Source organism: Stigmatopora nigra, chromosome 3 (assembly GCF_051989575.1).
Source record: "Stigmatopora nigra isolate UIUO_SnigA chromosome 3, RoL_Snig_1.1, whole genome shotgun sequence".
NCBI classification, from domain to species: Eukaryota; Metazoa; Chordata; class Actinopteri; order Syngnathiformes; family Syngnathidae; genus Stigmatopora; species Stigmatopora nigra.
Window position 1 is genome coordinate 9,032,326 of NC_135510.1, and position 17,451 is coordinate 9,049,776.

Consider the following 17,451-nt stretch of genomic DNA (forward strand, 5'->3'; position numbering starts at 1 on the left):
TCTGTAAGCAATTTATTCAGTCAATAATGAGGCATTTAACTTGGGCTGTACTCACTAAGCATGAAATTTAGCCGCAGCCCAAAGAATTAAGCACGAGGCAACTCCTAAAGGTAAAAAACAACAGCATGATTCACTTTTAGATGTTTTTTGGCCAGCCAAGAACCTCAGCGGCACCGTGCTTTTAGATGCATCTTTGAATGAGCCATAAAAGATCAGCATCACTAGTGAGAAAACGAGATCGAACACAGACTGAGCCAATAAAAACGCTAAGTGTAGAAATTTGGCAAGAACAACAAATGTGTAATGAGGGTTTTTTCGCAATCGCAACAGACGGTTGTGCTGCAATTTACAACCTTGTCAATTGTGCCTAATCAATGTTTTGCTTTCTATGCATTTTGAATGCAGGACTCGGGCATCGACATTGGTGACATTGCAGGAAGGAAGGCTCTGAGGAAGAGACTTCAGTGTAAAACCTTCAGATGGTACCTAGTCAACATCTACCCTGAGATGAGGATGTACACCGAAACTGTCGCATACGGAGTAGTAAGCAATTCAATTTTTTCTTCACCTCACTTTGTGTGAGTTCAAATGAATTTCCTGACACCGTTTTTCGTTTCTATCGACAAATTTTGCATAGACGATTTGTGTTTCCCTATGCTGGCTAACTCATAATCTAGAGCTTCCAACACATCAGAATCACATTTTTGGCCTGTTTTCAGTCTTCTGGACAGTTTGATATGAAGTATTAATTAATTAATCATCCCTAATACCCACAAAAGCTGGCTTGGAGGGTGGCTACAGGGCCATGTTACATTGCTACCACATTTCAAGAGGATCACCTCACAAATGATGGAGGAGTAGGACTTCAAAGTTAGTATAGCAAAAACAGAAGAAAGAGCAACTCCTTGAGGGGTGACCTGACTGGCATTCAGCCTTCAAATATCAATATTTTTAAACATATTAATGTCTAGACTATAGTATCCTCATTTCACCAGTCATTTGCTAAATAAAAGTTCGACCTTTCCGTAACATACACAACATTTTCTGGAGGACCGACCTTGAGCGTTTGAATGTATGCAGAATGGTTTAAAATAAACATGTAGTATCTGCATAAAAGACAGTTAACAGTGTTTACCTGGTCTAAAAATATAGTCACCTGCTAACCTATGGAGCAAAAGCTGCTTTTGCTCACGGCTCAACCTTGGCAGATGTCAGGTGAGTGCCGTTCTACTTGAAACTGCAGAAAATGCTAATCCAAATGGAGGATTTTGCAGCAGAATTATATTATCAGGCGAAGTCACACAGCTACTTAGACATATGCTGGCTGTTTTTATACTGGCCCAAGATGCAATGTCTCTCTTCTCCCACTTTTCATCTGAGATGCTCCCTAATGCACAGTGACAGTGGAAGCGCACTATTACGACCCCCTGCTGTAACGGTGATTTGTCCTGTGCAAACTGACAAACGGCAGTTGGAAACCAAGGAAGCAGACTAGCCTTATTACATTAATTCATGTCTGCAGACCTCATTATACGATATTTGCGACATGAATTTGATGTGCTCGTCAGTGGTGGTGGGTTGAGGAGCCACGACGACGCTTGATTTCCGTTGAGTATGCTAGGACAAAAAACGAGACCTGCATTTTTAGCTACTGATCTTTACAGTGATCATTTTTTAACATAGAAAAGCTAAGATAAGCTCCAGCACCGCCCACAACCCTTGTGAGGATGAACAGTTCAGAAAATTAATGAATGAATATTTAGGCTAGTTATTTATTTATTTTTTACAATTAATAGATATTATGAACATAAGCATAGACATACATACAAGGTAAAATTTATTTTATTGGCCTGTGGTTAAAAAAAACTGCATCCAAAAAATGGGACTTTTTTTCCATTTCGTGTGACTTAAAGTTGGAAAAATCCGGTACTTTAAAGCATGTAGTTATCTGTAAATTTTCCAATTTCATCAAAGTCCATCTCCACAGGTGTCCAACATTGCAGTGTTTCTTTTTTACCACCCAAAACGTGGAAGGTTTCAATTTAAGCTCTCTAGAAAGGCCTTGTGCTGCCTGCGGCTGTACTGATTAGAACATAAAGTAAACGTCTAGAGCCAGTGGGAAGTGGAATCATCTCTGGCATTGTTCCACTGCTGTTCATTCTGCACTCTCAAAGCACCATTCTTGGAACTCCTTGTGGTGCACCAATCAGGCAGACCACGCTCTAATAATTCTGACAAGAGCATAGGTAATGCTGCAGTGTATGCATTTTTATGATGCAAAAATCCATATTCTAACATTATGACTCCCATTCTGTTCTATATGCTTGACAGCACATTTGTATTTGATAGTTTTGTTTATATTTGACCTTAGCAGAGTACTCAGTCTTATTATAACTCTAAAAACAAGAGTACATCATGCAAATAGATTTTTTTGTTTTTTTGCCTATTTTACCCACCTGCTGCCATACACACTAATGTTGTGTGAATGTGTTTCACAGCTGAAGAATTCTCTGAAGAACGATGTGTGTCTGGATCAGGGGCCCGACAATGACAACGTTCCCATCATGTACCTCTGTCACGGAATGACACCGCAGGTTCGAGCTCTTTTCTCATCGTTTTTCCAAACACTGTTGCTTGGCTACCACTTCATTTGTTTAAAGCTTAATTGGACTGTTTGTTTTAGGATAGGTCAGCCTAAATAACAGTGACTCGAAATGACCTCAAACGCTAGAACGGCTTTATTCTCATGTTTGCCAGCCTCATGAAACTGCTATTGATCCCTTCGTTTTTTGTCTGAGCTGATTGTTTTGACCTTGGTGGGGCAGTTGCACTAGTAGTAGAAAAACAGAACTGTGTTCCATTAGTGAGCTAATTCTATCTCACTTGTTTTGTCAGTTTCTGTACTAGTGTCTAGAAATGTCATGAAGAAATGGAAAAAAATGTTACAAGTAAGTGAGATTGATAGGTTTGATGGAACATGTTGCAGTAAATCCCTGCAAATGGCTTTCCACCACTTCAGGGTGTCCCCCGCCTGGTTCTCATAGTTAGGTGGGACGGGCTCCAGCACCCCCCGCGACTCTTGTGAGGATAAGCCATTCAGAAAATGAATCTTGCAGAAAATGCTAATTTATGGTTATGAAATGTATTCAGTATATGAGCAGGAGATTTAAAAAATCAGTTTAGACAGTGAACTCATTGTAAATCATCACTCACTCACTCACTCCCATATGTAAATGCAAAGGCTGTTTCTTTTTGAACGGAGATTATTTCCTTACTAAATTCTCAGATGATCGGAATCGCAAGGCTAAATGCAGTAAAGCCGATTCCCTTGAAAAACGTCCGTTTGGAAGGATTAAATATTTATGCTTACTCCGAATCCCATGTTGTTTTGTTAGCTACGGTCTTCGTATTCCTCATCCAGCAATGAATTCAAATCATGTACGATAAATAGGTAAATTTTTTGTCTTCCCAATACAGCAATCCATAGTGAAACCTTGTTTGAAAATAGCACAATCATACGGCAAATATAATTCAAAACTCCCTCAATCCTTCTTCTGTCCTCCCTCTCTGCCTCAGACTTTAAAACCAAGTTTTAATGTTATTACAGAATGTGTACTACACCACTAGTCAGCACCTCCTAGTCGGTCTCCTCAGTCCCACGGTTGACGACGACGACAACAAGTGCCTGGTGGACGTGAACGGCAGGCCACGCCTCATCGAGTGTGGCTACGCAACGGCTAAACGCATGAAACTGCAATGGATCTTCACTCAGGTGAAAACAAAGGTTCAGTCGGGATATCAGGCAACAAATTGAAGGGTCTGATTTGCCCAGATCACATGTTCTTGTTGATTCACCTAAATAACAACCTAATTAAGTTCCCAATCAGAATGCACTAAATTCAAGATTCTGTAGACGTCACTGTATGACGGTGACAGCTTGACTGCCTGGGTACATTGCTTGCTGACGCGCTATGTGGAAGGCGAATGCACATGCGCATATCATGCTTAAAGCACGATAGTATTAGCAGTCGACAATGATGTTTTCGTCTGCTACCAGTGGTCCAGACGATCCGGATTAGAGCGGAAAATGGGTAAATCGAGATGGGTTTAACCAAAAACTTGAAAAAAAATCCTGTGCAAAAGTTGTTATACGACATACATAATTGGAAATGATCAAAAAAACATATCAAATACGGGAAAGATGTATAAGTTGACAGGTATGGGATGGGGTAGAATGGGATGGGATGGGATGGGGTCGAGACCCCTGAGATTTCATGTTCGTAGCCCAAATAGACCTTCATAGCACATTTGCATCCAATCTCCTGTTTTGATCTTCTCAGGGAGGATCCGTTCAAAACAAGAAATCAAGAAGATGTCTGGAGCTCGTAGCAAACAGTGACAACGAGTTTGGTTACCAACTGGCTTTGCAGAAATGCACTGGACAGAAATGGTTCATCACGAACATGATGTATAGCAATTCCCCGTGAGCATAACTGACTGACTACTTAGTTCGTGCGTGTAATTCTGCATTCCAGACAGGCGGTTGGAAACGCCTGACTTAACGCCATTCTGGAATGTAGTGAATACACCAAACAGAAGTGGGATATGCCGGAATTTTACACAGTAGTTTCACCATGATGTCTTTGATGCTCAATAATATTGCAAATGGTTAAAAGAAAAATGAAATATACTTATGGACAGATGGAGATTCTGATTTTTCAAATGATATTTTTATGACAAGCTGGTATACTTTGTATAATTAACATAGTCATATTTTCATTGACTGGAAAATTTGAGTAAAAATCTGGGGGAAAGGGAGGCTTTTTATGGCTACTATGTAGCAAACTTTTCTTGCTGTAAGTATTTTATTTCACAGTCTCAGGTTTATTTTGTGAATTAGCTGTATAGCAAGTGGAACAAGAGTTGATTTTTTTTTATTGTTAACAAGCTGAATATTTGTAATATATGACAATAAATCAAAAGTTAAAATCCAAAGCTGCACTAGCCTTTTTAAAGAAGTCCATAATGTTATTGTCGTCCACTTACCAGAAGCCCCTTTAAAAAAGTGATAACCAAAACATACTTACAACAGCTTTTACAGGAAAACGAAAAGAACCTGCTAGGAAAAGTCTGCTTTGAGGATTTTGGAATTGCGAGCATTAGAGCGACAAAGGAAAGCCAAGTAATTAAATTCATGATGAAAACTGTGACTTTGTATAAAGAAATGTGAATTGCCATTGTGAAAAAATGCCTCTTGCTTTTTACTGGGGAGAGTAGAGACAAGAATAGGAAATAGATGTTCCCACGCACATATTCAGGACATCTCACAATCTACAGTAAGGAAAGAGATGTCAGTGGCTCGTGACAAATGCGGAGGATGAAAAATAGGTCTGTTCCCTGCGCTGACTATTTGGCGCACCTGAGGAGGCGACTGGTGGCACAGCCTGTTTTCAAAATGTCAGTCCTCATTAGAAACTGCATTGGAGCAGAACTCAACAGACCATTGCATTAAATATACATGGGGAACCCACTTTCATCAAAAAGACCTCCTTCGTATGCACTAATAGATGCGAGCATGAGTCCATCTGCAAGTTCAATCAAACCCTACAAAAATTTGAACAATTAAGCCGCTATCTATTCTGCGCGTTTGAACACAGGGGGCATGTCTACTCAGAGCGCCGCTCAACCATCAAATACCACAAATATATCAGGGTGGCTTTTCCTGAATCACACACAGCGCTGAATAAGCATTTTTCTCTAGTACAGAGAACTCTTTAAACCAGAGTTGACAGACAGAAATGGACGTGAAGAAGGCCATCTTAGTTACTGCTGGCATTAATTTTCTCTGGCTATTTTTTTGTGATTTCCTCACGTATATTTTCCATAAATTGTATGTTAAATCCTCTATTTAAATGTTCTCATTTTTTATGAATGTATTTAGAACAATGTATGGATGTGAAGTGAAAATGGAAGGTGGTTAGTATATCCCATCCTAAACATTTTGTTTTGTCAAAAGCAAACGAACGCAAAGCCTGACAATTTTAAACTGATTGATCTACATGTGAACATTATCAAGACAAACCTGCTATTTGTCTAAATTTAGCTGAAATGGAACGTGAATGAAACTAACAAGACTAAGAAGTATGGAAAAAGTGTTTATTTTATGTGTTTGTTTGTGTTTTTTTTTTTTGACTAGACGACAAAGCACATTAATAAAAATGGAAGTGTGCCTGATTGTAGCCACAAACACATTTGCAGAACGCATCAAGCAATCTAAAATTAACAGTTGGACAAAAAGTCCAATTTAAAAATAAAAACATTTAATTCTGATCATTTAAGACACAGCATGACATTTAAGTGCTGCTTATTTATTTCTTCTATTGAGCAGACCTTCTTCTCAAAACTACAAAACAAATATGTAATATAAATATTTTTCAAAGCTAGTTGGTGAATACATTCAAATTCATGAGTAATTGTCATCATTATACTCTTTTGACAGTATTCACTTAAAAAAGCGTGTAAACAGTGACATCTACTGGTCTACTAAAACAAATTAGGAGCTGAATATATTATCAGCAAGTGAATAGTATTTAGAAAAAAAATGCTACTTTGTGGCATTGATTGTATTTACAAATATAAAAAAAATAATACTACAATAAATTATATTACAGGTATGCGTAATTTTAGTGACTGGTGTTTAATCTGCCACATGTAAAGGTCATCCTGTAATAATAATAAAAAAAAGTCATCATTTGCAGACATAGTTTATGGTCTTTATATGAGCTGAACAGTGCACGTCCAAAGGAAAATGCCTGAAATGGGAAGATAAGAGTATAAAACAATCATTTTTGCCCATGTTTTTAAGTGTTCAATCTCAACTTTGTCTATCTGAAACATTGCAGTGCAGTGTTAACTTTAAAGTGGCGATAGGGACGTTTTCAGGTATTTCAAGGTGAATTTATTAATATACTGTGGATATAAACATTTGAAGTCTCTGGAGTTGAAAGAAAAGCTCATTTCAATTATTTAAATATTGATTTTTTTAATGTTATGAGTTATCTGTTGATGAGCAGAAAGGCAAATGAAGGTGATTAAAAACATTTACAAAAATAGTAGTTAGTGTCATGTTTTCTATATTGAATCAATAAGAAATAAACTTTGTGCCATTGGGATAAACCAAATATAGACATGCACTTGCATAGTTTGTCGTAATGTCATAAAAGTCAACCAAAAATTACAGGGGGAAAAAAAAATCTAAATAATACCTTTGACATAGTTATGCCTCAGTGTTGTAGCAATTGTGGGCTTAAACAGCATAGGCCTATGAGACATGGATAAAAAAGCAGAAGTTAATCAAATGCCAAAAGAACATTAAGTTTATGCACAATATAAGTTTTAGTGTGTTTATAGGCGCATAACCACTTCCTCTTCATGAATTCTGCTTTTCTGTTTCATTGACAATGTTGCCTATTCAAATAGTGTACAGAATAGTGGAATCTTATTTTTTTGTTTACAATATACAATGCTTTATTTAAGTACAGATTCTTACTGTTGTAATATAAAATAAATGGACAATTATGATGAAACTATCACAAAATGTTCATATCAAAATGTTCACCTACAGAACAGACTCAAAGTCTCTCTCTGACTTGATCAAGGGAAATGTCAAAACATGTTGACCTTTATTTTTATATAATATCATATTTCTTCCATTATATTGGGGCTTGATTCCAAATCAGTTGATATCAAGGTATATAAATAAACATTGTGGGCAAAACCTAACAAGAATGAAATGATATCAAAGGCCTGTTTTGATTGCATTAAAGACATCAGGTTTGGTGAAGAGCTGACTTTTTCAGTCTACTTTTAAACTGCTGAATTGAATGCACATTTCTACCACTAAAACAAAGCTGATTCCAGAGGAAAAGAGTGCAGAAAGAGAACGCCCTGCTTCCTACTCATTGTCTAAGAATACGGGGGTGAGGGTGGCAGCCATCATCTAGTAAGTGGGGCAATAATACGGGATCAAGCTGCATCAAGGATTCCCAAAATAGCAGTCGACATTAGCTAAACCCCTTCCACTGTCATCTCAGGTCAGAGTGTGTTGTTATAGTTTAAGAGGTAATTTGATATTGAAAAGTTGTATACACTCACTGTTTTAACTGGGAAAATTGGAAGGGATGTGTATTGCCATCAATCGCAAAGAGTAGAACCTGAAAAGGTGACCAGCCAAGCACAAGGAGACATGCCTAATCTACTAGTCTACTATGCATGTCTTTGGAATGTGGGAGGAAACTGGAGCACCAAGAGAAAACCCACGACGGCCTGGGGAGAACATGCAAACTCAACAGAGGTGGGCCGTTCTGGATTTGAACCCAGGACTCCCACTATGAGGCCGACGCCCTAATCACTCAGCCGCACTGAATGAATGTTTATTGATTTATATATATTTATATATTTATTTAGATATATATATATATATATATATATATATATATATATATATATATATATATATATATATATATATATATATATATATATATATATATATATATATATATATATATATATATATATATATATATATATATATATATATATATATATATATATATATATATATACATATATACATATATTTTATTATTTTTGCATTTTATTTTTTTAATGCCCATCGCAAACTCTGTGGTAACACTAATTTACTGCAACCTCAAGTTTGAGGTAAGGAGGCGATAGAAATATTAAAGAACCGTAAAAGGGCTTGTTAACTAATCCCAGAAATTGAGTGAATTGCGAAAGAGTGAAGTTACTACGTGACATCAAGGAGGCAGGCTGATGACGTGTAAACCTTCCCCCATTGAAAAGCGACTAACCTTCCTCGTGACGCACACAGCCAGTCAGCAGTCTTTCTTCCCAGCAGCTGAGCACCACTACGACTAGGCCGCTTTTTTATTTATTGGACAGCGGCACTTTCTGCTGATAATTACGCCAATTCGTCGCTCATATCCCGCATAAATTGCCCACTTTTCTCAATATCTGTTGATCACAGAGCCGTTAAACTGACGTTCTTTTTGTAAAAGGTAAGCGCTTTCGGTATTTCACGACTTGCCTTCTACTGTTAGCTAATTGACCTAGTTTCGGGATATCCGTGATTTCGATCGTCTTTGTCCTTATCTGACGCTGATGGTATAAGGAAATTAAGAACATGATTTCGAATTTTGAATAAATATTAGATGATTTTGGTTTTACGGCCCGTTTTTCCACCAGTATGTCGCTGTGTGCTAACATCCGGTTGCTTAACAAAGACTTGAGGAAAAAACTGCCGTTCGACTCCTTTTCTCGCGTTCCTCTCTCATATTTATGGAAACAATTTATCATAATAATATTCTAGGAATATAGTCCAATCAACCATTTCGTTAAATATCATCAAAGCTGTTCTTCCTCGCTGTTTTAAATTATTCGCCGAAACGTGCTGTTGCTACAACGCATCCCAGGAATAAAAAAAAAACTCTTAATGTCATTGGATTTATTTATACCAATGAATATATATGATTGAATATCCACGAGTCCCTTCGACGTAGTACGAGACTCGTGACGAGTGGATGATTGATTGCCACTATGACTCATTAATCGCTGGTATAATAAGTCATTTTTCGCCTTAATGACGTAGATAACCTACCCATTTCGTATTGAGTTGTAAAAATGGACGGGGAAGACGATGTTTTCAAGGAAAGTGCCTCGTGCCAGGTTAGCGCCGCCTGTGTGTACAGTACCGAATTCTTCCTTACCGGCACGTGGACCAGTCACGTGCTCGACTGTCCTTTTATTAAACTGGAATTCACTTGTAGTTAAAGAAAACAATTTGAGTACTTTTCCATGCCTGGCTTAAAGTCATTGTACTAATTCCGTTTAATTCCACATTAGTGCAACTTTAGCGTACAGATACGCAGTTTTCTAATCCTTCCAGTAATAGTTTTGTCAATTGGTGTCCAGTTTTTTTTAATGAAGTTACCCCCTAGCAAATAACAAAGTCAAAATTGACCAACTAATGACAACAATGTGCATATCCATCTTAGTATGCAATTTGGACACAATTTAAGATCCAGAGAATGACCTACATCTAAGTTATTCATAGTGAAATGTATCCGGAGCTGATATCTGATTACAAAAGTAATTCAAACTTGGTTATTTGTTTTCGGTCAGTGGTGGGTCACTAGAAATTTTGCCACGGCGAATTTTGATTCTTGATGGTGATGGAAGATTTTTTTGGCCATTTTCCTTGTTAACTCGTTGGATTGACAATGGTTGGCATCCAATCTATTTGAAGTGGGAGGGTTGGTGAATGAACCTTCAGTATTGTAATCCTCCCAATTCAATAGTCGTTTTACTTGAGTTTTTAAGACCCACATGGTTGGACCTCTATCATTAGTAGCACTGGAAGAGATTATAAAAAAAATGGTATTAAATATTTTTTTGGGGGGGGGGGTGCCTTGAAAATGTGTGCTATTACAACCACTTTGTAAATAATTCTAATACCACTATGATACCAAGGCAATCTTTGCATTAAAATAATGGGAATTGTATTTTACTAAATGTATCGGACACAAAATTGTCATTTGGTCATATTTTTCCACAACTAGAGTATTGTCGCTTTATGCTCTATAGTAACATTAAGTGGTGGAGCAATTTAAGATTAGACTGAGATAAACTGGTTAAAAAGACGCATACCACGGAGTAAACAAATATTTGTTGATGACTTTTCCGCGACTCTTATCTGTTTTGCTACTTGGAACGACAATGATTTTCTGGCAAGAAGTTGACGCCTCTTAATTACTGTGACATTTTACTGAACCTCTCATGCCTTAAAAACTTGATTTGTGTATTGGTACATGGCTGTCACACTAGATATAAAAGCTATTTGACAGTCGTGCAGTATTAAATACTTAACTGGTTGAAATTTCACTCAATTTTTATTTTAATAACTGTTATTCTTCTCTCCATGTAGGTTGCTTTTCCCTGATTCCATCCCAGAACACAATTCTTTTCCAAATATTTGTAGTCAAGCCGCCAAAGTGGAGAGTGTTGTTGCACCAGGGGTTCCTTCTCATTTCAGGTATTGATTATCTGGAGACCCGTCGCTTTTTCTACTAGCACTGGGAACTCTCCCAAAACATGACGCACGCAAACAGGAACTAGCATACGCATACACCCTCTCACGTTTCAACACGCTTTTTTTCTGCTTGCATCACAGAGTAGGGGGAGGAGGTGGGGGTGCACCTCAGCACTTTCCCAAGGCTGAAAGCAAAAGGTGATTTTCATTTGAATTCTTAACGTACCATAAAAGCCAGTTGCATGTTATTCAGTAATTCACCAAATCCTGAAGGCCTAAAAAGTGGAGGGACAGATTTTACAGATATTTTTTTTTTACCCCTCCAATTTGAGTACATTTAATAGATGTTACACTTGTATTACAAACCATCCACTGTTCTTCATTTATACCATGAAAATACACTAAACAGGCTTTTGTGGTTACGTATCGTTTTATTTTAACAACCCAGGGTTATTTTTCCTGTAACACCAGCTTTGTTTGTCCATTACAGCGAGTTCCTGGGGAAACCCCCAGGTTCTGCGGCTCAGAGATGGACACCTTCTCGAAGCACTAGGCGAGAGGTCAGCTTCTCTGCTGATAGAGGGCAACACGATGCAATCTTCAGAAAAGTGAGAGGGTAGGTTTGGCCCAGCAATGTTGGACTTGTGTGCCCGTTCCTGAAAAACCGTGTGATGTACTCAGTGTGGCTAATCCTAATGGTTTTTCTGTCAGCATACTTAATAAGCTGACACCTGAGAAGTTTGACAAACTGTGCCTGGAGCTCCTCAATGTGGGTGTGGATTCAAAGCTTGTCCTGAAAGGAATCATCTTGTTGGTAGGTGTGGCCTGAAAATTCCTGCTGCAGCTTTGTGTAGTTCATTGAGGCATTTATTAATTGTTTGCTTTTTAGATTGTTGACAAAGCCCTTGAAGAGCCCAAGTACAGTCAGTTATATGCTCAGCTATGTCTACGCTTGGCACAAGACGCGCCAAACTTTGAAGATCCAGCGACTGAAAATCCGACCACAAAAAAGCAGAACACGGTAAATGATTAGTTTGAAAAGACGTTCAATAGTCTTTTATTGGCTTTTTCAAGATGTTAAGTTTTCTTTGGGTTTTCCTCTTCCCTTTCAGACCTTCCGGAGACTTCTCATTTCTAAGCTTCAAGATGAGTTTGAAAATCGTGCCCGAAATGTGGAAGGTATGTAGCAAATATTTTACATTGTATGTTTTCACAATTTCTTTTTTTTTTTTTTTTTTAGTTTTCAATATCCCATTTAACTTGTCATTCTTTTCCCTGGATAGTTTTTGACAAACATGATTGCCCTCTCACATCTGAGGAGGAGGAACAGCGCGCTATTGCCAAGATTAAAATGCTTGGCAACATCAAATTCATTGGAGAACTTGGGAAACTTCATCTTATCCACGAATCCATCCTCCATAAATGCATCAAAACAGTATGTTATCTTTTACTTGGGCAAGAATAGAGCTTTGCCCACCGCCAAAAGATTTTTGGGCAAGGATTACACTGAATAATGTTTAAGAAACTACCCAATTGTCTGCCATTGACTGCAATAAACATCCAGTCCATTTTAATGGGGGAGGGGCAAATGGTGAAAAATAATTTTAAGGTCACAGTTATAAGCACAGACTGTGCTATTTATATGTTGTAATATGCATTTTTCCTTTGAAGCTTTTGGAAAAAAAGAAGAGGGTTCAACTTAAAGATATGGGAGAAGACCTGGAATGCCTCTGTCAGATAATGAAGACAGTGGGACCCAAGCTTGATCATGAAAAGGCTAGGGTATGTCTGCAGAAATCGTGTCTCTCCTCTATCAGACCTTCGGAATCTTTCAGGGTTTGCTGACGACAAACTTTGTTTTCATTCCAGTCCCTGATGAATCAGTACTTTGACCGCATGCAGGCATTGACCAACAATAAGGAACTGCCTGCGAGGATTCGCTTCCTGCTACAGAACACAGTGGAGTTGCGGAAGAACAACTGGGTGCCTCGTAAAGCCTATTTTGACAACGGTCCAAAGACGATCAGTCAAGTTCGTCAGGATGCCGTAAAGGTTAATTACAAGTCTTAACGTGCTTCTCGATTTCTCGCTCCTCACCCGTCAATCTGTCCTAATGTCAACCTAACGTGCTTTCCAGGACTTGGGTGTCTTCATTCCACCCCATTCTGATGTCTCCAGATCTGACTTTTTCATGGACAATGCTTTCATGGACCACTCTTTCCTGCACGGCAGGGTCAGATTTGACAAAGAAGGACTTGGGGGTCTGGCTGATATGTTTGGACAAATGCCTGGTAGGACAAAGCAGATGCAATTCCAATGCATATTAGTATTATTTATTTTTTAACCCTCTTCATTTTCCCAGGTATTGGTATTGGAACGGGTCCTGGAGTTATTCAAGACCACTACTCTCCTACTTTGGGCCGCCACCGCTCCAACCCAATCTTTAACGGCCATATCGGGATGAACAACAGTTCCCATCAATCCCAGTTTGACACAGGAAATAAACCATTTATCAAGCCAATGCAGGTGATTGGCCTAGAATAAATATTTATTTCATTCTGCACTTTGTTTTCAAGATCTCACCAATATTAACTCAAGTTGTCTCCTCAGGGTCAGAGTTCACCTGTTTTCAGCCATAAACAAAATGGCTCTGTTCCAATGCAGTTTAAGGATATGGGCCCACGCTTTAGCAAAAAAGGGAAGCTCAATGTGGACAAGGTACTTTTCCTTTTCTGTACATGCTCGGAAATGTCACCAATGCCTTGTCTAGATTTAAGCAAAGAAATGTGATTTGCTTTTACTTTACTAAAACGACACAAAGTTGGAGATAGTTATATTTTTTCCCCTTCCACACCTTAGATTAGCCTGAGGCCTGCACAGACTTTCATCTTAAACAAAAAAGTGCCAAAGCTGCAGCCGCAGATGACGATGATGCCACCAAGTGCCCAAGGTTCCTCAATGGGACAGGTAATTATTCACGCCGGCAAAGAACCGACTTTAAATAGCGCAAATTAAATGTTTTCTATTCTATAGTCCCTGCAGCTCGGTCTTAAAACCGACCCGCCGCCAATTCAGGAAAAGCCTGCTAAGTCCATCAAGAAGCTCCCGCCCACTAAGGAAGAGATGGATAAAATGACGGTAAAGTTCTGTTTAACATTTGCTTTCAGAAAAGTGTATGACAAGTTTAACAAATTTGGCTTTTTTTTTTTTTAGGAGACTCTTATCGCGGACTACATGAACAACAAGAATGTCAGCGAGGCTGTGGCCGCTGTGAAGGAGATGAAGGCTCCTAAACACTTTTTAGCAGAGATGTTGAACAAAATCGTGGAGTCTTCGCTCAGTCGTTCAGATGACGATAAGGAACTGGCGAGCACCCTGATTCATGAGCTTTGCACGGAGGGTCTTGTCACAAGTGAGAACCTATTGCAGGTAAGTGCAAAGTTCGCAGCCTGAACTCTCGTTTGGTCACACCCAAGTAAAGGGACTGGAAAAAAAAAAATTGCCTTCACTCTCTGAATAGGCCATACTCGGCATACTAGAGCAGTGTCCTAAAATCGAGGAAGAAGTCCCACTGGTCAAGTCGTACCTGGCTCAGTTTGCGGCTCGGGCCGCCGTAGCCGACTTGGTCAGCATGACGGATTTGGCCCACCAGCTGGAGAACGGCGCCCATTTCCCGCTTTTCTTGCTGTGTCTGCAACAAATGGCGAAGCTGAAGGATCGCGAGTGGCTCGCCGATCTTTTCCAGAAGAGCAAGGTCAACATGCAAAAGATGCTACCTGGTATGTCTGAAATCTTTACTACCCACAGATCAAAATTATTTGTGCAGTCTTCTAGATAGCAACAAAGCAGCAAAACCCAACCACCAAACAATCAATGGCCGTTGGTGAATGCCCCATAAAGATCAACCTGTCTGCATTTTCACTACAACAATACATATATGAATAGACTAATAATTTATCTACTTGAAAGTTTTAGGGGAGTGACAGGTGTTTTTCTGTCTTCAGAAATGGATCAGAACAAGGACCGAATGCTGGAGATCCTGGAGGGCAAAGGGCTGAGCTTTCTATTTCCACTGATGAAGCTGGAGAAGGAACTTCTGAAGCAGATCAAAGTGGATCCGTCTCCGCAGTCCATCTACAAGTGGATTAAAGACAACATCTCTCCCAAGCTCCACACAGACAAAGGCTTTGTCAACATCCTTACCACCAGGTACGCCACCAGACTTTGCTTCACGCCTATGTCTACCACCTGCCAGCACCCGCCCGACATCATTCCCACCCCTTTTCTTTGCCCGGCAGTTTCTTGCAGTACATCGCCTACGAGATCAACCCAGACGATGACGAAGAGCAGCTGGCATCGCCGAGCAAGGAGCAGCTGGATGAGGAGAAACAGCTGCTGCTCTCTTTCAAGCCAGTCATGCAAAAGTTCCTGCACGAGCACATGGAGCTGCAAGTGGCCGCACTCTATGCACTGCAGGTCCACTGTAACGCTAAACAGTTTCCCAAAGGTGAGCGCACACACACAAGCACGCAATCAGTTGGCACCACGCTCTCACCCAGTCATCAGAAAAGCTTTAAGTGCGTACGCTTGGTGCCCAGGCATGCTGCTGCGGTTTTTCGCCTACTTTTACGACATGGAAATCATCGAAGAAGAAGCCTTCCTTACATGGAAAGAAGACGTCACCCAAGAGTATCCAGGAAAAGGAAAAGCGTTGTTTCACGTATGTTTTACTTTGCCTGGGGGAATGGGAGATTCAGAAGTAAATCCGTCTGATTAATCTGTTCTGATGCAGGTAAACCAGTGGCTCACCTGGCTGGAGACTGCCGAAGATGAGGAGTCAGAGGACGAAGATTACTAAATAGCCCCTCCCCCAGCCACGTTGGAATATGATTCCAATTTTAACTAGTTTCCTTCAGTCAGCAGCAACGCCACTGTTACTAATCGACTTTAACCAGCGTTAACATGTTATCGTTAGCTTTTTTTTTAAGGTTTATTTTTTTTTCCCTCAAAGTATCCCATGAATCAATTTGCCGCGAGTAATGGGAAGAGTTTGGCTGAACATGGAATGCAACCCCACACAGTTTTAATAATCGGGTCGCAGTCATCAAGTGCTGCTGTTTACAAGTGACAACATGTATTGTAAAGAGACTCTTGTTTTTCTGTTTTTGGATGCACTTTGCTGCACATCATGAGTCGTTGCAATAGTATCATACACTTAATTTTGATATAAAGAACAATCCTAAATTGCAGATTTTGGTTTTCATTGTCATTATTGTACGTTGACTGCTGTCTGGGCGTTTCAGTTTTTTTTTTTTTTTTTGCTTTCTAGTGTTGCATTTGACACCAGGTGGTGGCCATTTTAATGTGGGATGTTTGTGGCATGCAAACGACACAAGCAATTCATGATGGGAGCACCTGATGGTTGCCATGTATGTATTTTTTTCCTCCAAGTGATGAATTAGTTTTGCTTCTAGGGGATGTTTATCTATATTTGATGCTTGTGAATTTTTTTTTTTTTTTTACTAAATCAAGCATTTGGAGCGTGGACGTTATGTGCTGTAAAATAAATCGGTGTTGCCTTTTTTTTTAATTTATCACTTTTTATGAATATACCTCTGTATCTGACTATACTTGAAATTGTTTTATCATATCAAGACAGCCAAAGCTTAGTTTGCCATATCATTGGGGTTTTTAAGTGGTCTTTTTAATCTTTCTGCATGTGCCCACCTGCGCTTTCTTTCAGGTGTCACTGTAACGTAAGCAACGGTTTGAGTGGACATCTGTGATATTAACCTTGAATAAAGTACATTTCATGTCACATTCTTGTTATCATTGATTACTCCAATTTAAATTGGCCCACTTTGTATTTGGTAAATTTTTAAATTCAAGTAATTTATTTACTTTTGAAACTTTTGTTTACCTCCATAATTGGCAACAACATATACAATTAGAAAGAACACCTGTATGTTACCATCCCGAAGATACTGTTTGGATCAATTTGATTCGGTAGGAAAATTGTAGGTAAAAGAAAAGCATCTTGGAGGAATTAGTGGGGTTTTACAGCACTAATCAAATAGATATGCACTAACCGTTGGCCGTCTTTTAAATAACCTGATCAATGTATTGGTTTTCATTGAATTGGTCACAATTCCAGATGAAGATCTTTCCTGACTGGAATGTGTAAATTATGTATGGCAGGTGTCACCAACTCTGGTCCTCGAGGCTAACTACCTTCCATATCTCCTTGAGCACACCTGAATCAAATAGATAATTAGGCTCATTACCTGGCTTCTGAACAGCTTCCTGATGAGGTAATCATTGGATGCAGGTATGTTGGA

At 39.1% G+C, this 17,451-nt stretch overlaps 2 protein-coding genes and 1 long non-coding RNA gene across 5 annotated transcripts in view; 2 read left to right on the forward strand and 1 right to left on the reverse strand.

Annotated features, from left to right (window-relative positions):
- The window catches only part of galnt18b (UDP-N-acetyl-alpha-D-galactosamine:polypeptide N-acetylgalactosaminyltransferase 18b), a 40,358-nt gene extending 35,363 nt beyond the window's left edge, over positions 1–4,995 (forward strand). For both annotated transcript variants that reach the window (XM_077712393.1, XM_077712394.1), the window contains exons 8-11: positions 406–543; positions 2,499–2,594; positions 3,608–3,772; positions 4,341–4,995. In XM_077712393.1, the coding sequence (XP_077568519.1) occupies positions 406–543; positions 2,499–2,594; positions 3,608–3,772; positions 4,341–4,487 (546 nt within the window). In that variant the 3' untranslated portion in view covers positions 4,488–4,995. The remainder of the gene's footprint in view (positions 1–405; positions 544–2,498; positions 2,595–3,607; positions 3,773–4,340) is intronic.
- A 1,377-nt stretch (positions 4,996–6,372) lies between these two features.
- LOC144193829 (uncharacterized) lies at positions 6,373–9,613 on the reverse strand. Its single transcript, XR_013325777.1, has 3 exons — positions 8,877–9,613; positions 7,266–7,321; positions 6,373–6,812 (listed from the first exon to the last, which is right to left on the reverse strand). It is a non-coding gene; the product is annotated as an uncharacterized LOC144193829 (long non-coding RNA).
- Positions 9,614–11,012: 1,399 nt separating this feature from the next.
- On the forward strand, positions 11,013–16,931 carry LOC144193824 (eukaryotic translation initiation factor 4 gamma 2-like). Of its 2 annotated transcripts, XM_077712391.1 has the most exons (20): positions 11,013–11,116; positions 11,255–11,311; positions 11,604–11,729; positions 11,825–11,927; positions 12,003–12,134; positions 12,226–12,292; positions 12,397–12,548; positions 12,785–12,895; positions 12,983–13,165; positions 13,251–13,404; positions 13,476–13,639; positions 13,724–13,831; positions 13,973–14,080; positions 14,147–14,251; positions 14,327–14,542; positions 14,634–14,892; positions 15,118–15,322; positions 15,412–15,620; positions 15,712–15,833; positions 15,906–16,931. In XM_077712391.1, exons 7-20 carry the CDS (start codon positions 12,465–12,467, stop codon positions 15,969–15,971), a joined length of 2,094 nt encoding a protein of 697 aa, XP_077568517.1. In that variant the 5' UTR covers positions 11,013–11,116; positions 11,255–11,311; positions 11,604–11,729; positions 11,825–11,927; positions 12,003–12,134; positions 12,226–12,292; positions 12,397–12,464; the 3' UTR covers positions 15,972–16,931. The 2 variants fall into 2 exon arrangements, with proteins under 2 accessions (XP_077568517.1, XP_077568518.1); XM_077712392.1 differs by lacking the exon at positions 11,255–11,311.
- Positions 16,932–17,451: the final 520 nt, after the last annotated feature.

Coding starts and splice junctions, on each gene's coding strand:
- LOC144193824 (XM_077712391.1), top strand. CDS start 12,465: ATGCTTGGCAACATCAAATTCATTGGAGAACTTGGGAAACTTCATCTT. Junction 12,549..12,784: donor TCCATAAATGCATCAAAACA/GTATGTTATCTT, acceptor TTTCCTTTGAAG/CTTTTGGAAAAAAAGAAGAG. Junction 15,834..15,905: donor AAGGAAAAGCGTTGTTTCAC/GTATGTTTTACT, acceptor GTTCTGATGCAG/GTAAACCAGTGGCTCACCTG.